Source organism: Sinohyriopsis cumingii, chromosome 15, assembly GCF_028554795.1.
Source record: "Sinohyriopsis cumingii isolate HCF-2022 chromosome 15, ASM2855479v2, whole genome shotgun sequence".
Taxonomy (NCBI): domain Eukaryota; kingdom Metazoa; phylum Mollusca; class Bivalvia; order Unionida; family Unionidae; genus Sinohyriopsis; species Sinohyriopsis cumingii.
In genome coordinates this window covers 116,354,314-116,379,650 of record NC_142975.1, presented here as the reverse complement: position 1 = coordinate 116,379,650, position 25,337 = coordinate 116,354,314, and the positions used below count along the sequence as shown (strand labels likewise).

The following is a 25,337-nucleotide window of genomic DNA, read 5'->3' as shown; positions in this document are numbered from 1 at the left end:
CAAATAAAAACATGGCAAAAGTGATTAATGATGACAGGTGTTTTATTTGTGCTCATAGAGATGGAAGTATTGTTTTAGTGTTGTTGGCTGCGTCGGCTTCGACTGATTTGATTGACTTGTTGAAAACATGGTGTAAATATTGAACTTTACAGGTCTTTGATTTGTGCTCATTCAGATGGTAGTATTGCTTTAAACATTAAAGTGACAGCTGTTTTGTGTCGGCATAGTTTTATTCTTTTGTATTCTTTATTTTGGGTATTTGTAGAGATTAAACCATGAAATTAAATAACTACTAATATGCAAACTTTGACAGGCAAAACCACAAATTTAAGTACCCACAAAAATGCCCTTTTTTAAATACAAAACCACAAATTTAAGTACCCACAAAAATGCCCTTTTTTAATACAAAACCACAAATTTAAATACCCACAAAAATGCCCTTTTTTAATACAAAACCACAAATTTAAGTACCCACAAAAATGCCTTTTTTTTAATACAAAACCACAAATTTAAATACCCACAAAAATGCCCTTTTTTTAATACAAAACCACAAATTTAAGTACCCACAAAAATGCCCTTTTTTTAATACAAAACCACAAATTTAAATACCCACAAAAATGCCCTTTTTTAAATACAAAACCACAAATTTAAGTACCCACAAAAATGCCCTTTTTTAATGCAAAACCACAAAAGTTGAGCCCAATGAAAATAAACGATACTACAGTAGCTTACTTTTAAGAAGAAAAAAAAATTTGAATATAAAATACTACAGTATTTATATTTTTATGCATGCTGCAGCCCACTGGGTTTAAACTTTTTTTCTACACAAATCGCATTTTGAACTTTTTGGGGTGGAAAATGTTTGGCCTTGTTTTGGATTTTATTTCTAGAGATAGCATTGAATCATTTGGAAATCATTGTAATGCCAAATCATCTGAATAACACTGAATCTTGAAAGATATTGGTCCTAAACATCATTCGGTTCCATGAAAACCAGATAATATCAACGTTTCCTCGCATTATGAGTCATGTAATTTCTACCTCAAAATGAGAAACCCTGTCATTTTTTTTATATATGCATGAATTAATCCAATGTTGGTCAGTGATATGGGCATCTGATTCCAGTTGAAAAAGGTGGAACACAAGATTTGATGATGTCACCATTGTAAACCTAAGATGTCAACACCATGCTATGTCAGATTGTCTTCAGCCTAAGTTCACCCTTGAAAGCATTTCATTGCCCCAGCTGTTCACCAATATTGACCAGAGTCTTAGTTTTATCTAAAACACGCTTTTTCTTCTCATAACTGCTTGAAAATAGCAGGCTTGTCTTTCTTTATTCCATCTCAACTCAGTTTGTTTGCCACGTGTGAATGTTGTTGTTATTTAATTAGCCACTAACAGAATTTATCTAATGTATGAGATCACCTTTATGAGGGACTTCATTGACAGAGTTAAGAGGTGGCACCTCTTAATTCTAAACTGAACTTCTTTTAAACCTAATATCTTGATCATTTCCAAGAGTAGTTTATGTCAGATAGCTTTTCTACAAATTATTTCCTTCATCCCAAACTTTTGTTAAATTGGAAGAATCGTGAAATTAATGATAAACAGATGCATTGGGGCTTTAACACTGGTTAATGCCTTGTGAAGGGATGTTAAAATCTGTCCGTACTTATGACTGTTTTAGTCTTTGTTTGCACCATTTGAACTTTGTCTTCAGTAGATTTCATTATAAAATTATGTTACAGACTCTCTTTTTTCTATATTTTTAGGTGTGCATATCCATGTTGAAGGGAAAGCTAAAACTTTCTGGGAAATCCATGGTGGGAAGAACACCACCAAGTACAGAGCATATGAAACCTATCTGAACCAGGTGGTTACATTGGTCCAAGCAGGTAAAGGTGAATTAAAACCTGAATACTTGACTTTAAACTTTCATTTAATGCCATATTTGCCCTTGTATATTAACTGCCATCTGTGGAAATTGTTGACACAGATCTGTTGTACCAGCATGACTCAGATGATCTGACCTATATGTATATTAACAGCCATTTTTGAAAATTATTAGTAAGGATTTATTGTATCAGCATGATCTGGATGGTTGATCTATGTTGGTTGTTTGCAGTCATATAGAATAAAGAGTGCAGATGCAGGAACTTTATTCTCAAAGCTCTTTGAGAACAAAGTTGTAGATTGGGCTAAAAGCACAAAATCCTACTAAACAACCATATTCTGGCTGCTGATAGTTTATGAGTATTTTGTTTACTTTCATGCAGAGTTAATAGTTCCAAGTTCTGCTGAAAAATGGTGTTAAGCTGACAGCAACATTTACAATCCACTATAACTCAAAGCTTCTAGTTGTTACAGATTTATTATTTGATTATTTTACCTGATTAATCCATGCACATTTTGTTAAAATTTTTCACTTAACATCATATCAAGGTTTAAATGTGGGTATTATCATGGTTCATTAGCAGCATTTTTAGCTCCACTGATCACAGACCAGAAGAGCTTATCAGATGACCTGTAGTTTGACCTCTGTCCATCTGTTAGGGTTATTATCAATACTTCTCCTGAGGATTGCTTTGTAACTTTACAAAAGGTCTGTTTAGTTCTAAATGAAAATGGCATTGATCATACAGCCAGTATGGCTGCCATAGCAACCCTCTTGAATATCTTGTTGTCATTGCTCTCCCTGAATAGTTAGTCCTATCAAGGTTGTCTCAAAGACTTCATTTGATGTCTAATTGGCCCTAAATGAAAATTATGCTGATCTGACTTCCAATATGGCTGTCTTGGCAGCCTTTTTGAAAAATCTTTTTATTATAACTAATTATGATATCTAGTTCGTTCTGAATGAAAATAGTGTCACCAGAACACCCAATATATCCACCACAGCAGCCATCTTGAAAATCTTGTTATCACTACTCCATCTGAATGGATGATCATATCAACATTATCGTACCCCCAGTGGCTTTGTGGTCTAAAGCACTCGCCATTATGGATCACTGCCATCTCACCTGTCAGAGTGGGTTTGAGTCTCAGGCTCGATTAATGTTGGTACATGAGAAAGCTTGCCAGTAGCTTCTCATCTGTTGATGGTTCATTCTGGGGTTTTCCCTGGTTCTCCCTCCATCATTTATACTGGCTGCCATGTATTGCCCATCTTGTGCTAAACAGTGGCATTAAACCCTATAACAACAACAGCTACAATATCAACATTGAATTTTCACCAAAAGACTTCTTATGATGTCTCCTTGGTCCTAAACGAAAATGGTGTTGATCTGGCATCCATTATTGTCTTCATAGCAGCTAGCTTGAAAATCTTGTCATTTCTACATATGTACTGACAGTCATATCAACATGGAGTTTCCACTGGAAGGCTTCTTATGGTGTCTAGTTAGTAATGAATGAAAATGATGTAAATCTGACATCCAATATGTTCAACATGGCAGCCATCTTGAAAATCTTGTTAGAAAGTCATGTGGCTATATGTTTTTTTACCATAAGACCAATTATGATGTTTAGTTGGTCTTGCATGAAAATGGTGCAGATGCTACCCCTTCTAAATGGAATGCCACATGGAATTTGCTTAAAAAGACTAATGAAGGTATATGGTTGGTCCTGAAAGAAAATGATGCTGATTAAACTTCAAATATGGCTGCCATAGCATCCATCGTCTTGCTATTTTTCCTAAATATTAAGTCATATCAGCAGAAGACTTCTTCCAGGGTGCTGAATGAAAATGATGCTGATCTGACATCCAGTATTGTGATGGCAATCTTGAAACTCTTGTTATTGCCCTGAATTATTGTGACATAGGGTTTTGATCAAAAGACTTTTTCACAGTGTGATATTTGATCCTAAATGAAAATCTTGCCCTGCAGATGTCCAGTGAGACTGCCACAATGAACATATTGTAAATCTTGTCACAAATTCTCCTGAACGGATTGTCCTATTGGCATGAGTTCTTCACCAAAAATTTCTGGTGTTCAGTTTGTCCTAATGAAAATGGTACTGAGCTGACATCCATTGTGGCTGCCAGCATATAATCTGTTATGGCTGCCCCAGCAGTAATTTGAAAATCTTATCACTCAAGAATATCAGAGATGGTGTCAGGCATCAATAATTACCAGAAGAATGGTCTTATATTAGATTGCAGTGCGTTTTTTAAGACAGTAGAGCATCAGTCCCTTGAAACTACTCTTTTTGTTAGGATATGAGATAAAAATATCCTTACTTAACAACAGGTTTGATTTTTTTAATGTAGTTTAAAAGATAAGAAAAAGCATTGTACCGATTTAGCATAGTTACTGTCAGAACATAGTGAGACAGGTATTTTTCATCTTCAGTAGCCAAGGTTCCGATATGATAACCCTATCTACACCTGGGCGGATCGAACAGATATATTGGTGCTTTTTGTCCTAGTGACATCTGTTGGATTTCATGAGTTGCCTCCCATAGTATCTACAGTAGTCCCCCTCTTGAATGGCCCCCGACCTGCGGCCAACCGCTCCTTGCGGCCAGAATCCATTGGCACTGATGAGTTTGTGTTCAAAAGTACCCCTCACAAAAGGCCACCTGGCTAATGCGACCAGTGGCCAGCATACTAGTGCAATAATGTAAAATTTACCCCTCACAAGCGGAAGCATTTTATTTTAATATGTATCCAGAACCAGTATTTTATTCATAACGTGTGTTAAGTAATCTGATTTCTGTTTTCCAATGTCAGGTTTTCATTACTGAAAGGAGTGTTGACTAAAGTACATGTACCACTAAGGTTAATATTATATCATTTACACCTCACGAGAAGCCACATTTATTCCATAAAGCCGAGAAAGACTCAAATTTTAATCCATACAAAAGGGTAAGTACATGTAATCCGATTAGCCTTACTGCTGTGTTATCATAAGATGTCTAGTTTAGTCGCTCTGATAATTATTAAGATTACAATTATTGAACAGTAGTAACAGCTGAGAAGTGGCAGTATCGATGTACAATACACAAGTCAGCAGGAAAATGGTTTGATAACCTTTATGGCTTCCCTTAGTAAGATGTTGAGCTTGTTCACTTTGATAATTAGTGGCTATTACTATTGACAATAATTGTCAAGATTACAAATCCTAACGGCCATGAGGTCAAATCTTCGTGATGTTAAATGGTACGTAACAAAGCTGTTTTGGCTTCTCTCATTTAGTGTAAAGAAATGTATAAAAATAATAGGGTACCAGACTATGACTAACGAATCACGTGACAAGATTACTTCCTTTAAAAACACATGGCAATTTGTTTAAATGCATAAAAATTGTTTTATCAGTCTTGTAGTTGGCAACTTGATTAACTTACTGCAAAAAGATCAACATGTCATCGAGGAAAAGAAAAATTATCAATATAGAAGAGAAAGTGAAAGTAATTCAACTGACTGAAAACTGTGATGTTGGAAAGACTCAGATAAACAATATCTTGAAAGATAAGGAAGCAATTCTGCAGAAGTGGGAAGGTAGAATGGATGGAGAAAGGAAATTTTTGCGCCAGATGTTTGTATCCTGATTTGAATGACAAGGTTTTTTAATGGTTTTGCACTGTGCATGCTAGGAAAATTCCACACACCGTTCGAATGATCCAAGAAAAAGTACCAATTTTGTCAGTTGAAATGGGATATGACAACTTTACCGCAAGTAACGGATGGTTGCGCAGATTTCAGTTCCGACACAAAAAGTGTTCTGTCCTTAGTGGAGAATAAACTGATGATAATAATGAAGTTGTCGAAAATTGGAACAAAAGACTAAACAATATATGCAGGGGATATGACAGCAAGGATATTTTTTATTGTGACAAGACTGGTTTGTTTTTTAGACTGTTACCAACAAAGTGACAGATGATGTGATCTGTAACATAATTATAAAGACAGTTTTAAAACTATATCAATGGTTATTCATAACATTCTTTGGAAAATGATGAAATAGTTTGTTTTACATTTATTTCACAACAAGCATGTGATTTTTAAATGAAAATATTAAATGTTTTAGAATTAAATGTACTTGTGACTCTTCATATGTATTTACTATTCGCATTTGTCATCCCCCTCTAGAAAGGCCACCCTCATTATAAGGCCACTTCCCTGTTGCAATCTAGGTGGTCTTATAAGAGGGGGACTACTGTAATGCCAACTAACCAATAGCATGGTGCATTGTACATTGGCCGAAAACACTGGTAGTAATTGACCTAAAAAGTATACTTTGTAAGTTTAACATCGAAATTATGACTATGTACAAGAGGGAAGCCATTACAGGTGTATTTGAGTGAAAGATATTAGTGCAAGCATGGACCAGCACTGGAAAATTGCTTATTTATCAGTTCATTTAAGTTGTGTGCTCTTCCTGTCTCGATCATGTGGGAACAGTGTTCAGATTTTAACATTTTAATTTTGATTGGATGCAGTAGGTTTCTGATGCATCCAATGAAATTCACAGACCCAAAGCACAGAAATATCTGAACAATCTGGCAAGGTGCAGATGGGTCCTATTCAGTGCAGTTGTTTTTTCAACAAAGTCAAAATGTTGTGCTGAGATTGTTTTTAACTTGATAAAGTTTTGTGTGACTTTAATATTATACATGTATGTTATAGCAGATTAATGTTTCTTGTGAGACCTAGTGATGAGTTTGATTTAATGCTCTTTATTGCATACAACATTAAGATAAGATGGGTGGCAGATTTAAGGTCAAAAGCAGTTTTATCGTTGAAGGATCGCAACTTCTTACTTTCATGTGATAAGTATAAGTATATATTTTCTGCAAGTTTTTAAAATGGCAACCATAATCAATCATAATGAGGGCCTCAAGGTAGATTAATTTTTAGCTAATTTTGTTACCCTCTTTAAATAAGGTCATTATTATTATTATTATTATTATTATTATAATGCACCCTATTTTTTCTTAATGTGAAAGAAAATTGTGAATCTGTATTTTTCAGTCTTTACTTTTTTCAAATTCAGTAAACTGCAGATATAATAAAGTCTATATATATATATATATCTTAGTGAATAATGCAATGTTTTCAAGTTCTAACTATAGAGATGGCAGAATGCAGTTTCAAAAGTAACATTTTAATTCAAATCATTATCATTTCAGAATTATGCCGTATATAAATGAATCCATGATTCAGTTTACTAACTCCAAATTATGTCAATAATATCACCAACTCTGCAGTATTTCAACTATCAATGTTCAAAATCTTTCTTTTAGGTAAGGAAGAATTTGAAAATAAAGGCATGCATATGATTTTTGTAATAAGCCATGTGACCCTTCTAAACTTAAGTGTTGAAATTTGTGGTCTTTCTGTAGAAACAGGTGACCAGCTTAAGCACCCTGCAGGGAATCATGTGTACCCCTTCAGTCTGAATATCCCTGCCAATGCTCCATCATCTTTTGAAGGAAGACGAGGCCATGTACGCTATGTTTGTAAGGCCACCATAGAACGGCCTTGGAAATTTGACCAGCATGTTAGAAAAGCATTTACAGTGATTCATGAACTTGACCTAAATTTATTTTCATCATATGGAGTAAGTAACTAAAACCAGATTCTTCTATATTTACCATTCTGTATTTACCATTATAAAAACGTAGTTCTGATGTTGTTCAGCCATCCTTTCAAATTCCCAGTACACTTAGTTTTAGTAACCTATCAGGCAGAGTGTTCAAGTTTGTTTGGGAGCATTATCATTAGAAATTCTATGTTCCAAATGACATTTTATACTTTTGTAAATGTGAAAATTAAATTCAGCTGTTGAATGAAAAAGTCACAGAACATGACCTTTTATTGGTGTTCATTAGATCTCTGTTAATTGTTGGAGATTTCAGTTTTAATCATGTAGCATATTTGTCTGAACATGATGGCTCAGTGGTTCACATACTGGACTTGAAACCCAAATGTTTTGAGTTTGAATCCTGTCCAGATCAACTGCTGTGGTCTTGTTTAAGAGCAAGGCACTTTACTCCAGTTGTATTTACACTGTATCATTTTGTGTATTGATATACCCTTAAATGCCATACAGTTAAACATACAAACAAGCACTTGAATGCAGACAGTACTAGCCCTAAATCTACTGGCATATAATGTATGCTGTTTGATCGATTTGTGATTTGAAACAAAAAGAATAGTCCTAGATCTGGTTGCATTATACACTATGACCATCATATATAGGCCAACCCTTCTGGCAATTTTGTAAGGATTTTACCTGTTTCAGCTCCTTTTTTTTATTGTTTTAATAAGAAATTTTTACCTCTTGTATCTTCCATGAGAACATGCTGTTACTTTCATTGGAATGATTTATTTTCCTGCAGATTTTAGCAGACTTTGATGTTTATATTTGCTCAGTCGTATTTTCACTTGGCACTACATTGCTAGGTTTGTGTTGATGTGCTGATAAAACACACATACACACATGTACAGACATCCATGTATACATAATACATACATTGTTTCAACCAGGATGTGCCCTTGTGAGATCTTCACAAAATAGACACAAATTCAAGAGAAAAAAAGATTTAATGTGCCAAAATGGTGCCCCCTCCACCAACAAAAAGCAAAGTACCTTTTTATACATCTGATATAATATAGATGTGCCAGCCAATAAAAATATCAGAATTGCTGAATGATTGATTTCATGAAAATGAACTGAATCCATTAACAATCTTTTCTGTTGCCCTGCTATGATCAGACCATCTGTTTTCCCTATAATTGTATAAATTAGATGTCACAAATATTGATCACCTGGAAATAATATACTTGGTATCTCATAGTATTTCTTGGTTCAGAGGTTAAAAACTTGACATGCCCCTGAATAGTGTTTCAAGAAATATATTAAGGTAACTTCCATACCTATTTTGATAACATTTTTGATTGAGAGCAAACTTCATGGTGTCTGTGATTTTCATAAGCTCTTGCTTTCAGTTACATTAGAAGACCTTGATGTAGAACCATTTATTATATGTGAAAGGGGCAATATTTTGCTAAGCAGTAGATATGGGATGATGGATAACTGATTTTTGTACCACGGTATTGGACTCAGATTGTGAATGTATTATGTGAATACTCACATGACAACTCTATTCAACAAAAACCAAGACAAAAGTCAGACAAAAAGTAAAACTTCTATCATAGAATTTGATCCAAACCACAGAACCAAAGAAGAAAAATAATAAACCCTCAGGATATTAGTTGAAAGCTGGAGCTTGGCAAATACTGAGGTACATAAAATTAAATAGTAGGCCTTAACTTCTTTTGTGCTGTCAGAGAACGTTTGTTGTGATCAAAGATGAGAATCCTAAAGTATAGAGGTTAATATTTATTTTTATTTTTCATGCCAAACTCATGTAAATGAAATCTTATTTTACACTGCTACCTTGCAGTGGCAAATCCTGATAACTGATAGATCCATTTATAACTTGGAGGCAGGTGTGGATCCCATTTTTTGCACAAGTTTATTGTCACTGCTCATCCTAAACTACCTGGAGGTTTGTCATGAAATTTTGCATACTCATCCCAAGGTCTAGTTGGTCCTAAATGAAAATGATGCTGCTTGAAAATCTTACTGCTACTCTGTCTGAATAGAAGCTCATATCCACATGGGGTTTTCACTAAATGATTTCTTTGGTGTTAGTTGGTATTAAATGAAAATTGTGCTTATCAGATATCCAGTATGGCCACTGTGGCAGCCATTTTGAAAATTTTGTTATTGCAGCTCCTAAATTGTCATATTTACGGTTTTCACATGACTAATTATGATACCTAGTTGGTCTAGAATGAAAATGGTGCAGATGCTACTCCTACTGAATGGAAATTCTAGTCAACTTTGGGTTTTCACCAGAATAATTATGGTGTATTGTTAATGCTGAATGAAAATGGTGTTGATATGACCTCAAATGTGGCTGCCGTGGAAGCCATCTTCAAACTTTTCTTGTCATGACTTTACAGGGCATGCTGAATGGAAAATTGTACTTGCCTTTTCAAGATATGAAAATGTCACAATATAATATTGCACTTACATAAAAAATAAGGTGAGATAAAATATGGAATGTTTTAGGGAAATTGTGCTATATTTATTTGACAAATAAGAAATTTTTTATCTTTGCTTGCACCTTACAATCTTATGCCAATATTTAAATGATCAAAAAAGATAATCATATATATTAAACATACATTTAGATAACTATGCAGATGAGATAAAGTTTTAGATTGTATACGTAGTTACAAGATTAAAAGATTGATAAATGGATTGTAGATAAAGAGTTTTGGAAACAACTACTTTGAGAGAGAGTGGGATTGAGGGAGAGAGAGGAGAGATTGTTTTGTAAAAGACCTTGAACTGAAAGGTTAGACAACCAAGAACAGAACTGTGTTACTATATTTTAAGCATGTTTTAGTAAATGACAACATTTTCTTGAATACTTTTCCACTTCAACTTCTTGTGCGGGTTTAAGTATCCATCCCAAGAGAACAATGTAAAACCATGTCCATCATTGGAATATTCCAATAACAATGAAGTTAGCCTTTGCTTTTTTCTGGTAAGTGTTGTCATCTCCTGCTTGCCTCCATTTCCATGTGTTACCTTGAAATTGAGAACATGCATCAACACAATATTTGACAAGCTTTATGGTTTGAAGAATCTTAGGGTAGTTATATAGAAGAATGCTGTATATTAAACAAAAGTACTGACATATGTACTCTGTTGATATCACAGACTATAAAACTTGTCTAACAAGTGGATTTACTAAGCCCTGTGGTAGGTCATGGGTGAAAACTTCAATTAAACGAGAGCATTATCATGAATGGAAAATTCCATGGTACTTGTATTCAAACATGTTATCATTTTCATGAGTGTTACTTGTTCAGTTAGTAATATTTTTTTTTTACACCACTCCCTCGATAATGTGCATCATCTCATGAACCCACATACAACACAGGGGCTGAGGGCCAAGAGTGGATCCCTATTTGTTTGCTAGCAAACACCCAAAAATTAAACCCTATTTGTTGAACATGACAAAAATGTTGTCAGAATTGGTATTGAAGCTTTGTTATATCGGTACTTTTATCATCGGTAATTGTAGATGGTACTCATAAATTTGAACCAGCATTATGAAATTCTCAACTTTTATTAAGTCATATATTCAGTTAAATTTTCTTTCCAAAAACATTCTTAGTACACTGCAAATAACAATATTCAACTAAAGTTCTGTTCAATGAAAATGTCACTACTGGAGGCAGTACTTTAATAGTAAGTTTTGTCAAGTGAAATTTATTTTTAGTTTAAATGTAATGATCATAAATGCAATGTGTCCTCTTGTATTCAAATGTAAAATATGTCAGTCTACCATAACAACTATGACTGCAAGTGTTTCTTTGAAATCTAAGTGTTGGTTCTGTTTAAATATTTGTCTTGCAGAGGTATTTGCAGTATTGTTGCACTGAATTAAGAACAGACCTGCTTTGTATTTTCATGCTAATTATGTTTTTTGTATCAAATCAAATAAATGTTGTGGAATAAAAGAAAAATTAAAAGGCATGCAAACCCTACCTACATAAGAGCTGGTGGCCCTGGTTGTTTGTCAGGTTAGCTGATATCAATTGGTCATTCGAACACTGTTATAAATATTATTGTGGTCAGAATATAATTAAAATAACTTTAATTAGCCTACTCTTTCATAAATGTTATAATAGATATAGCAAGGCAACCAAGTGACATGAGTACCTGGTGAAATAAAAATCATTGATTTGCATGTACAGTTCACATGGAGAAGTGATTTTCAGAGTTGTAGTTTACTTAACATTCCATAATTTCCTGAAGGAATTTTCCCTATTATTTGCAATGAAATCAGTGCACCATGATTTTTTAATATAACAATTTTTAAAAAAATCTAGTTTCAGTGTTGACAGTTTTGTTGCAAAACATTCCTAGATTTTGATAAAAAGTAATCTTGTTTGTTTGTGAATCAACAACAACAAAAAGCATTGATGTAATACACAATGTTTTCATGTACACATTTTTGATACCAGTTGGGATAGTGTTAACAATCTTTCAGAAGCTGGACATATTTAAAATAAAGGTAATTTATACAGAAAAGCTAACAACTTCATTAAAAAAGCACTTTGTTGTAAATTATTCCCAATATGATTATAAAATAAGTATTCAGCCATTAAACACCCCAGTTGCCCTTTGCCACCCAGCAGTTTTCTTAATGTACAGTGGGCATGACATCACTTCTTACCTTTTTGGAGGTACCTTGGTAATTCATGCCTTGGCTTATAGTGTTCTATGTTTTTTTAAACATGTGCATGAGTTATTGAGGGAGAGATATACCATAATGCAAGTGTCCACTGCATATATTAATAAATCACTTTGTTTGTACGGTTTTTGTTAGAGTTATTGCCCTTTGTGTTACAACTGAATGTAGTGCAAGACAATATTGTGAATGCAGTTTGTCTGGAATATTTGTTATCACTTTGAAACTTGGTACATAATATGATCATGATCTCTCAATGCACTTGTTGACAAATCTTTTTGCTTCTTTTGACTTTTGTAAGGGTTGTTGCCTATTTTGACTTAACATCTGGATGCAATGTATGACAGCTGTTATGCAATTTTTAGTGAGTTGCCATGAAACCTAATCTAACTAGTGAATCAACTGTAAACAAATCCAGCAGAGAAAATTCCAACATTTTTTATGACTCATATTATCAATCCAGATACTTAAAAGAGCATTTTTAACACTGATTTCACAATATATTCCATTGATGTAAATTGTAACTGCATGCAAAGTTAATCATAAGGACAGTTTTAACTAAATTGTTATTTAAAATCATCCTATCACCAGCAAATTACAGCAGTATTGCCATGGAAACGACAAAGTCACATTGCAGTGCCATGATCATAGGTGTGGGATGGGTCTAGAGTGATAGATACTCTAATGAAAAACTGAGTGAATTAAAATAATGTTTTATTCATATTTTGTGATGTGTGTCTTAATTGCTCTGAGGTGAATTGTTATGTCACAAAAGGGTGGCTGTTAAAGTAGAAACTGGTGGTGGGTGGGTGTGATAATGCGATCTACATATTTGGACATGTTATTCTGGTACAATGTGTGATTGACTTTATGCCATGATGTTCTGGGTTCAGTCCTCTGTGGTGTATGTGCTTTTCTAGTTACATGTAGACTGCAACAGTTTGACTAATATCAGAATACTATCTGATGTCTGACAAAATGTTCAGTGATAAATGTCAGTAAATTCTTGGGATTTATTTTAGTCTGGGTAATCCATGTACAGTGTAGGAAATAGAAACAAATTTTTTTGTGTGTTCTCTTTTACTATATGTGAACACAAGTAACATTACATCATATGAAACATGTATAAAATATTGACTGAACTTAATTTGGTCCTTATTGCAATACAATATTACAGGTTTACTTAAACCACACTTTATTAAAGTACCGGCAATTCTGATTGCAATATTTCATTTTTTTTCTCTCAGTCAACATAATCAATCTGTTTGTTTAAACAAAATATTACCATTGTGAACAATCTTAGCATAAGAAATTTATTAGTCTTTTAAAAATTAAACTTGTGAAATCAGTCCAAATGTTTTGAGAGTTTTCAGTTTTCTTTGAGATATCACATAGTTATATCTCACACTTATGAACTCCTTTGCAGGTACCTATTGTTCTATCTAAAGAGGAGAACATTGAGAACTGGTGCTGCACTACTGGGACCCTTGGGGTAATATTGAGCCTTCAAAAGACTGGGTTTGTACCAGGTGAACCCATTTTGTATGACATTACAGTTGACAACAAGAGTGACAACAATATTAGCAAATTACAACTTGAACTCAGACAGGTAGGCATTAAATATCTCAACCAAAACATCCTGTTAGTTTTGCCTATATTTAGACAATAGGGTTCCCCAAAAATGGGTAAAGTGATATGCATGCATTGTGCATGCTTGATATGATTCCAAATGATATATGTGATTCTAAATTATACGGATACAGTCCAAGGAAAGAGCAAGTTTAACATTGCAGAGGAATCCATTGAGACCATCAGGAAAGATGTATACAAATTACAATATTTTATAAGTAGCTTTGTATCTGTAACATACCCTAATCTTTTATGCTTTCCAATTAGATTTTGTATCTATGAATTTAAAACAAATTGCGATTTATAATTGTATGATCTGAGGATATCAATGTGCAGACATCAGGGAAAACACCAAATTTATTCAACTCTTGGTGTACCATATAGAAATATTGTTCAATAACCACATCAACCCTGGGTATGTAATAATATATTTGTCATTACCACATAATGCATGGTAGATATGCATCAAACTGCTAACAGAACAGATCTGTCAGCTCATAGTGCACTTGCAGATCTGGGTCTCTGCATTTTGTTCTACTTGCAGCTTAAGGCAAATATTAGGGCAGACTCTTCACTGCAAGTCCATTATGCCTGCCATATATACTCACTTTATGTTGAGTCCAACTGCAAACTGCCATATATACTCACTTTACACTGAGTCCAACTGCAAACTGCCATATATACTCACTTTATGCTGAGTCCAACTGCAAACTGCCATATATACTCACTTTATGCTGAGTCCAACTGCAAACTGCCATATATACTCACTTTACGCTGAGTCCAATTGCAAACTGCCATATATACTCACTTTACGCTGAGTCCAACTGCAAACTGCCATATATACTCACTTTACGTTGAGTCCAATTGCAAACTGCCATATATACTCACTTTACGCTGAGTCCAACTGCAAACTGCCATATATACTCACTTTATGTTGAGTCTAACTGCAAACCTGCCATATATACTCACTTTACGTTGAGTCCAACTGCAAACTGATACAGATCTTATAATACACTGGCAGATCTGGGTCTGTGCAGCCTGTTAGGAGTAATCAGTAGAACAAACAAACAAACATAGACCATGATCTGCAGGTGTATTATGCTGTGGCAGATCAGGATCTTTGTTGTTTGCAGTTTGACTTGAAATATAAACAAGTATATACAGTATATTTTACCCAAGTAATTTATGTGCTTTCTTAGTCTAAATAATTGTTATTTCTTTGGGTTGGTCAAATTTATATTGATTAGAAAATCAAGAAATTATTTTTCTAGTGGTGTCAGTCATGCCAAGATCCACTGTGAAGAGCGGGTCCAAGAGATCATAAAACTGTTAATCTTGAGTTTAAACAGAGGTTTACATTTGCAAATCAATGAAACAGAAAACTGAAGCTTGGAGTTTTATGATTTCTCATCATTGTAAGTCATATGGACTTCTTTGTCAGCCATGCTGCCTCTGCAGATATTTTCTGTAAGAATGAGTACATTTTTCTTGCCATTATCTTTCAAGCTGTTTGAATGAGCAAATCAAAGTTTCTCTTCCAAGCAGTCATTTATCTATCAATAAAATGGGCACATTCATTGATATGTAGGAGATTGTTTGATTGTATTGCTGATGACATTTTATTTCTTTATGCTTTAAAATGAAAAATGAAAGAATCTCAGCAAAAGCAGCCACAGTTAATAAAGGAGCATAGTAGATTGTCTTCCTTGGCTTGTAACAATGTCATTTTTGGACCAAAACCCCTGATTGATATGGTAAATCAACAATTGCATATTCATTAGCATGTTCAAACAGACACACAAAAAATCCTGAACTAATCTACTGTGACATCATAGCTTGTCTTGCTACTTTTTAATTGTCAATAAAATATATTCACAATAGACATTTTGTAGGTTTTTTTATTGTCAGTAGAATATATTCACAATAGACATTTTGTAGGTTTTTTTATTGTCAATAAATATATTCACAATAGACATTTTGTAGGTTTTTTTATTGTCAATAGAATATGTTCACAATAGACATTTTGTAGGTTTTTTTATTGTCAATAGAATATGTTCACAATAGACATTTTGTAGGTTTTTTTATTGTCAATAGAATATGTTCACAATAGACATTTTGTAGGTTTTTTTATTGTCAATAGAATATGTTCACAATAGACATTTTGTAGGTTTTTTTATTGTCAATAGAATATGTTCACAATAGACATTTTGTAGGTTTTTTTTATTGTCAATAGAATATGTTCACAATAGACATTTTGTAGGTTTTTTTTATTGTCAATAGAATATGTTCACAATAGACATTTTGTAGGTTTTTTTATTGTCAATAGAATATGTTCACAATAGACATTTTGTAGGTTTTTTTATTGTCAATAGAATATGTTCACAATAGACATTTTGTAGGTTTTTTTATTGTCAATAGAATATGTTCACAATAGCATACATGCCAACCATTACACATTTGGCATAATCATTACCCTTTTTTTCACTAAATTACGCCTTATGCGTATCTGTATTCGGATTATGCATTTTTTTGGTATATCTCCCTCAAAAAAATTAATAATTTGTTTTCTCATTTTGATTAACATCCCATTAATCTCACAGACTGTATTCAAGAAAAGACGGCTTCTGTGTAACTGCGACATAAGAGTACACTTGTCTGAAGACTTACATGCACTTTCCTGACAGTATTATGTTCTATTTGTAGCAGTTGCCCTATTCCAAAAAACATGCTGGTTTCTAATTTCAACTTGTGAATTTAGTTTCTAATTATAGCAGTTGTATGGCTTAGTTAGGAGAGAACAGACTGGTTTTCTTTTACCCTTTGTGCACAGGTTCTTTGTTCTAATTCATATCTGGTACAGAACCAGTCTGTAGGTATTTGGCGCTAAAAGTGAAGTCAGATTTATTCTTGATGGTATGTGTGTTAGAGCAAAAATATTTTCCAAAAGATTTCACAGATGGATTAGGAAAAGACGAAAAACCGATTCAGAAATGAATACATGAATTACACCATACGGCATTCCATTCTAGGGCAGATTCATGCCCCTTGCAGGCTGCATGGAAAGTATGTTAATATTGGTCATTGTGGTAAAACAGAGAAACCTTGAATTAGCATGTTTTACTAACTCCAGTTCTAAGGTAACTTCTTTTTTACAGCAGACTAAATTGTGGATATGAATTTTATAAATGCAGAAGCATTATCTGCCAAGTTCTTAATATAACACAGACTACCCCTAGCAGTAGAAGACTGCATTGGTCCTTTGTTCAAATGGATGTTTCCTGTCCAAAATTGCAGAAAATATGTATGTGCAAGAACAAAATCATCTAATATTGTTAGGTGTTTAGCAGAAGATACTTCACTTAAAATTGCAGAAGCCATGAAAAGTGGGCCGTTTAGTATTGCAATAGACAGGAGTAGTGATTATGTCAAAAGGTTGTACCCAGTCTTTGTAAGAGACTTTGACAACGAAAAGGGCAAAATTAGAGTGCTCTTCTCTCAGTACCAGAATTAACAGTATATTCCAATGGAGAAAACATTATTTTATTTGCTTGATAATGCTTTGAATAAACACAAGTTGGCAGAACTGTATGGGATTTTTAGCTGACACTGCATCAGTGATGACTGGAATTCATAAAGGAGTTGCATTCTATATTTTGACAAATGTCTCCATCATTGTACATATCAGGTTGTCTCTGTCATATGTGGCACCATGCTGCAGGAAAGGCTGCTGATAAATTAGGAGAACTCCTGAAGTATCAAGTTGGCACTCTACCTGACAATGTACTTCATGTGGACAGAGTTGATTTTTTCATATTATTTCCCAACTAAAAGACCCAATAACTGTGAGATATAAATTTCCTCCTCTTTGTCAAGTTATGAAAGGAATATTGGTTCTTTGCCATTCTAATTCTGACTGTGAGAGATTGTTCAGTATTGTTTACAAATAATACTGAATTCAGATACAGGATCAGTAACCCAGCACTTAGTGCTCTACTAGTGTGTGAAACATTCATAGTCTCAGCTGGTACAGTTTGTTTTGAATTGCAAAGTGATGAGAATCTCTTGCTTTTTAAAGCTTAAAGTGTTATATAGGAACACTTTAAGCAGTAATTGATGTTAAAAGTCCAGAGGGATAAAATAAATCATTTTGTACATGTGCTCTTTGAATTTTTATGATGTTATATGTGGATTACTCTTTTTCTGCTTGGATTTCTCTTTTTGTCCACTTGGATTACACTTTTTCCTCGCCAGGGGTTGGCATGTATGCAATAGACAGTGTTTTTTCTAACATTATGTGTATATTACAATGATTAGTGTACTGGAATAAACTGGTTCAGTTAGATGCACAAATAAATTTTGAGGGATTTATTTTAATAATTTGGTTGTCATTTTTGTAAAACATATATTACAATTAGTATATAGAATGTACTAAGTGCTTCAATAACCTGGTTAAATCAGCTCAATTAGATGCACAAATCAAATTCAGATTATTTTTGTGAACCATGGGAGAAAAAGTTCTATGGTACTGAGGTTGGGACCGAAAAACAGGGCAGGTTGGCTGACCAGAAACATTTTTTTTGCCCTTATCACTTGCTGATCAATATCCAGTATTGTATAATCAATAGTGCATACAATTAAAACACAATGCTATATACATGTAAGCCTACAGTTTATTACCACTTTATACAGTACATTACTTCTCTAGTCCATGTTCTTTCTGCTCACATGTCAAATTGCATTCTTCATGAATTTCTGATGAATGACTTTAAATTTAACAATTCTTACCATCTATTATTAGAAATTTGAATACGTTTTTTTATCTCATCCCTTAGAGGTAATGAATAGAATTGGTTTTTCTCTCTGGTGGTGGCAACACTAACTGTTGAATTAGTAGTGGTTACCATAGCATTGGCATCAAGAACAGTGTTTTGATCCCTCACATAAGTTGCCTCAGTCAAATATGAAAACATAATAACTAAGGCATTTTCATGGATTTCTTTATACATGTGAAGAATTTTTTTAAGAAACAGTCACATTTGGATATTAAATATTGTAAATATAAGTAAGTTGTTTTACTCAAATTCACTTAGTGGTATTATTATAATGCAGTTTTGTTTAAAATGATAACCTTACCCAGCTTTTCTTACATTGTACATTACAAGGTGACTTAAGTGTAATGTGGTTCACTTTTATGAACTGTAAGCAGCCATTATAACATCATATTGCAGCTCATAGGGAGATGGTGTTCCATGGAACCCTAGATTTATTCTTTATAAATGTTCTTTTAAATTAACTGATGAAGATATTTCTTGTACGTAATGCTTTGCAACCATGGTTACTGATGTGTACCCATATAACTAAGTTAATTTTCTGTGTCAGGTTGTGCAGTACACAGGTTTCTGCAACCACATCTTCTCATCTGGATCACCAAAGTACCATACCAAGGAGGAAAAATTCTCACTCTTAAATGAATCCTTAAGGGTTCCTAAAAACGAAACTGGCAGAATAAATCGGGGATCAATATTACCATCTCTACCCCCATCTTACCTTGAAGGATGTGGAATTATCAGCGCATCTTATTTTATAGTGGTAAGTATGCACGTGCAGTATGTGATTATTGCCCTTATTGTTTAATATTTTTGTACTGGCATAATATCTGCACATTTATTATTATTTTTTGGTCATATATATAAAATATCATTTTTAAGTGCATGTCATCACCCTAATGTAAGATGGCAGGAAGCATCTGCTAAAATTTACTTGCATATAGGTTTGTTCCAATTCATACTCCTAGATCAGCCAATCCATTATGCACCAGCAGATCTGGGTCTATGCAATTGTTAGGAGTAATTCTTAGAATAAACAACATAAAACTTGATATGCCAGCACATTATGTGATGACAGATCAGGATCTATGTTGTTTGCAGTTTGACCCAACTTGTAAGCAAGTATATATGGTAGTGATTTTCTTGCAACCTACAGTTTGCATGCCTAATGTTTCCTTAGTCTTTTGTGATATTGTTTGAATTGGAAATCTGTTTCCAGAAGTAATCTTACATGTGTTTCCAGAATGAATGTGTTTCATTGGCCAAAACCACTGGAAGAATTAACCACCAAATTGTTGAGCTCATTAAAAAGAGAGCTAAGACTTCCAGTACATGTATACACTTGATAGGAGCTCTGTTTATGACATTTTTTCTTTGTGCTGATAATAATCCTTGTGCTTATAATGATCATTGTGCTTTAAATTTGCTTATAATGATCATTGTGTTTAAAAGTATGCTTATAATGATCATTGTGCTTATGAAAATATGCTTATAATGATTATTGGGTTTATAATTATGCTTATAATGATCATTGTGCCTATCCTTAAAAATGTACTTATAATGATTATTGTGTTCATAATTATGCTTACAATGATCATTGTGCCTATCCTTAAAAATGTACTTGTAATGATTATTGTGTTTAAAATTGTGCTTGCAATTGTGCTTGTAATGATCATTGTGCTTATAATGATCATTGTGCTTATAATCATGATAATGATGATTGTGCCTATAATGGTTATTGTGCTTATAATCATGGTAATGATGATTGTGCCTGTACTGATCATTGTGCTTATAATCATGGTAATGATGATTGTGCCTATACTGATCATTGTGCTTATAATCATGATAATGATGATTGTGCCTGTACTGATCATTGTGCTTAAAATCATGATAATGATGATTGTGCCTATACTGATCATTGTGCTTATCATCATGGTAATGATGATTGTGCCTATACATGGTAATGATGATTGTGCCTATGCTGATCATTGTGCTTATAATCATGATAATGATGATTGTGCCTGTACTGATCATTGTGCTTATAATCATGATAATGATGATTGTGCCTATACTGATCATTGTGCTTATAATCATGGTAATGATGATTGTGCCTATACTGATCATTGTGCTTATAATCATGGTAATGATGATTGTGCCTATACTGATCATTGTGCTTATAATCATGGTAATGATGATTGTGCCTATACTGATCATTGTGCTTATAATCATGATAATGATGATTGTGCCTATACTGATCATTGTGCTTATAATCATGATAATGATGATTGTGCCTATACTGATCATTGTGCTTATAATCATGGTAATGATGATTGTGCCTATACTGATCTCCATTGTGCTTATAATCATGGTAATGATGATTGTGCCTATACTGATCATTGTGCTTATAATCATGGTAATGATCATTGTGCCTATACTGATCATTGTGCTTATAATCATGGTAATGATCATTGTGCTTATAATCATTGTTGGTCAGCTGTGGATGGACATAGAGTGTTATCCTTGTTGGTCTGTTTAGTTAAGTATTGCTTTGAGGTAACTGTAGATGGGCATAAAGCGTTATCCTTGTTGGTCTGTTTAATTAAATATTGCTTTGAGGTAACTGGATGGGCATAGAGTGTTATCCTTGTTGGTCTGTTTAATTAAGTATTGCTTTGAGGTAACTAGATGGGCATAGAATGTTATCCATGTTGGTCTGTTTAGTTAAGTATTGCTTTGTGATAACTGTCCATGGGCATATAATGTTACCCTTGTCTGTCTGTCTGTTAAGTATATTTTTTGCATTAACTGGATGGACATACATGTTAACCTTGTCAATCTGTCTGGTTAATATTATTTTGAGGTAACTGGATGGGCATAGATTATTACCCTCATAAATCTGTCTGGTAAAGTATTATTTTGAGGTAGCTGTGGATGGGCATATAATGCTACCCTTGTCAATCTATGGTTAAATATTACTTTAAGGTCACTGTGGAGTGTTACTGTTTCCAGCTGTTCATTTCAGTATAACTTGGAGATCACTGTGGAGGGGCACATGTCATTACCCTTGTCTGTCTGGTCAAGTAGCACTTTGTGGTCCGGGGGGTGGGGGGGAGGCACATATTGCTATATTTGTATATGTCTGTCTTACTTGTTATTACTTTGACATCACTGTTGGGAGCTTTTCAGATTCCCTGAGCACATATTCTGGGTTCTAGTTTTATCATCTTATCTGGATAGCAGCAAGGTTAGTACAATGGAAGCAAACACACTTTACCCTCTGCCATCTTTACCATGATTCCTAGTTCTGTCAAATGTCAGGGTTAAAGTTAAAGGTATTGAAGGTCCGTGTTTTCCTTGGATTCCTTCATTTGAAAGAAGTTTCAACATTTAAGCCCTTGAAATTAGTTAATGTATGTTCGGTGTACTCATTGTAAAATAAATAAAGAATTTACTCATTGTTAGGTGTACTTGTAAGATAAATGATGCTGCATCAGCCCTCAAACATAATTTGAATCTGACATAACAAGTGTGTTTGTAGTTCCTAACTAGTTATTGCTTAGCCACTGGAATGCACTCAGATTGCCCAAAATGTGTTGCTTAGCCACCGGAATGCACTCAGATTGTCTAGTTTGGTCTACTTGGTTTTATGCCAGTGGTATGGTCTACAGAAAGCAATGATTAGTTTGAAAACTAGTCCCATATTTATACACTGGTCTCAGATTGAAGATATGCCTTCTGTTCATGCGATAGTTTTGAATTTGTATTGTGTCTAATAACACAATTTTGGTGGAACAAGTTCGATGACCAGCAGATGTTGGAAAAACTCCACAAAGTTCATTTTTAAAGATCCAGAATAAATTCAGCAAATTATAATAAGAATATTAATATCTTACATCCAGGAACTTTACAGTAAATTTCTGTTTTTGATTTCAAAGGCACATTTTGCTTTTTATCATCATGGAGTTTGATGTGTGCATACATTCTAAGGAACAGTACACTATCATACCAACAAAACAAAGGCTAGTGTGACCTATATATTGCTGATCACCTAGCTTGTCTACATCATAACAAATTTATTTTGATGTATAGAAGAAAATTGATTCCTTATGCAGGAAATAGACTGTTAACTGTGTCAACTCATATCTACTGTCTGTCATATAAATCACTGGCCTATCTGGGTCTGTGCAGTTTGTTAGTAGTAGTCAGTAGAACAAACAACATAGGTCATGATCTGCCAGTGCATTATGCAACTGCAATTGTGTAAAATAAATTTACAGTTGGTATCCACTTATGAACGAATATATATGGTAAGTACTAACTCCATGTTAATTGCAACTCTGATTTCCCTTAAAAGCTAGCTGTTCGATGTGGCAGGTCACTAGTTCAAATGGAGAAAGAAATTCTGGTGGGAACAGTTCCGTTTTTTAGGCAGCCCCAGTCCCCAAGATATCAGTCGTCTCTTCCCTTACTGGAACCAACAGCACCTCCACCCTATGATGCAGGTAAGTATATAATAACATTGTTGGTTTGGAATAGTTGTTCATGCAACATAATGTTGTGGTTGCTGTTAGCTCAGTGTTTGTCACACATGATACTGAATTGGCAAAATGTGGTTGCAAAAGAAAAGCTCCAATATAGGGATACATATATTGCATTAATTAATCAGTGTTTCCCTTTACGCACATTTGTGCATCAGTGACACACACTGGAGAAAATTTGCACACATTTTGTTGTCATGCGTTTTTCTGACGCAAATGATTTGCATAAATTGATCAGGATTTATTTAATGTCCAATGCTTTAGATGAGGGATGGCATCATGTATACTTCAAGCATAGGCATAGTCTGGTTTCCTGCTTTGTATTTTCCCTGTTTTGCACTACGCTAGTGGAGTGCAACACAGGGAGCATATGAAACAGGGTACCAAACTAGCATAGGCAATTTTATGATGGAATTGCTTCCCTAATCTTGTGAGCTCTCGCGTGATTTCCATCAAGCTCAGCAAGATGTTGTTCAGATTTTTAATGTCAATGCTTGTTGCACTAGAAAGTGACTGCAGGAGTAAATAATCCTTTCATGACAGGGTTTAAGAATTTTAAAAAATCTGCCCTTGTTTGCCACAAGATATCTGGAGAACACATTATCACCCAAGACATTCTTTCACAACAAAGAAATAGTAAACTTGCTTGAGACAAATGCGTTATTTGGATTGCAAAGTCCGGGGGTCATTGCAGATTTTGTTGTTTTTTAACTTGCTGCAATAAAAGAAAGAACTTAAAGTTCAAGTGCAACTTATTAGAAAGATAAATTAATCATTAGCCTTTTTGATTTTTGGATAAATGTGTTCTAGGACAAAGTACAATGAAACCGATGATAGTACACATTTTATGATGCAGTAAATTAACTGCCATTCGGTTAAAAGATTTAATTGGCTTTTTGTATTTGCTTATATGTAATGTGTTGGTCTGTAATATTGCTACAAAAAGATTGTAAGGATACTGTTAAAAGTATGACTTTGAACTAAAAGAAAAATGAACTAATAAAATTATTCTTTGAATGGACAATGCATTTGTTTATTAATTGTGCATGTTGGTTTATTTGTATTTTTAGAGAGAGAGAAAGAGAGTATGTTATGCAAGTTACAATATCCTATTTCAAGCTGAAAAAGTACGGGTATGATGAAAATTTGTCTACATTATTGACCCCCACATTTTTTATTTGAACACCAGTTCTGACATCGTTTTTTTTTTTTCCCCTCAATTTTACACCCTGGGGGGATACACTGATTAATTACTTATTAGTTTTAAAATCAAATAATATTTGGGCGTAAAAGCTGGAATCGTTTGTAAACATACCCATTCTTCATTTGATTTTTGGGTACACAATGAGAAGCTTTCAGAACCTACAATAAATGGTTCATTATTTTACCAACAATTTATTATTTTATCTAATTTAAACTAGTTCCCTACATTTAACTGTTGTTTAAAATCTGTTGAGATATGATGGTTTTTTATGTGTATGTTTAAGTGTTGATTCTAAGATATTTTGGTGATTTTGCACAGACGTATTAAATTAATTATTGCTTCTTTCTTTTTTAAACTACTCAAATTGAATTTGACCAAATCGACAAGGAAGTATTCGCACATGAATGCCTTTCACATTTGTACAAATTATGCTGATCAGCCATCTATCATAAATAGCCACCATTACTAAAACAAGACAACACTGATTCAAGTTTTTCACCATTTGACCAATTTTTAAAGCAAGCATTCTGGCGTAGATGGCTTTAAAATATTTACAAATAGAGCTGATCTGCCATCAGAAATGGCCATCATTACTAAAAATATAATAATTTTTAAACAACTACTGTATTTCATGTAATTTTCCATACACGACAGAACAATTATTAATTTCAGTGTACAAAAAATTATATGTAAAATACTTATCATTTCATCATAAAAGGATTGTACCTGAACAAATTCTACTAAACACACGCTACTCGACAACCTAACAGTACACAAAACGTACAAAGTAAATGTATTTTCTGTCTCATTCTTCCCTCAACTCAAGAATCTAATTGCAATAAAAATAAAAGTACT

General features: G+C 33.8%; 1 protein-coding gene across 3 annotated transcripts in view; it reads left to right on the top strand.

Annotated features, from left to right (window-relative positions):
* LOC149782544 (arrestin domain-containing protein 17-like) overlaps positions 1-25,337 on the top strand; it is a 50,770-nt gene that overhangs the window by 12,944 nt on the left and 12,489 nt on the right. For all 3 annotated transcript variants that reach the window (XM_089933975.1, XM_089933974.1, XM_089933973.1), the window contains 5 exons: positions 1,776-1,898; positions 7,348-7,565; positions 13,712-13,894; positions 19,294-19,503; positions 23,095-23,242. In XM_089933975.1, the coding sequence (XP_089790101.1) occupies positions 1,776-1,898; positions 7,348-7,565; positions 13,712-13,894; positions 19,294-19,503; positions 23,095-23,242 (882 nt within the window). The remainder of the gene's footprint in view (positions 1-1,775; positions 1,899-7,347; positions 7,566-13,711; positions 13,895-19,293; positions 19,504-23,094; positions 23,243-25,337) is intronic.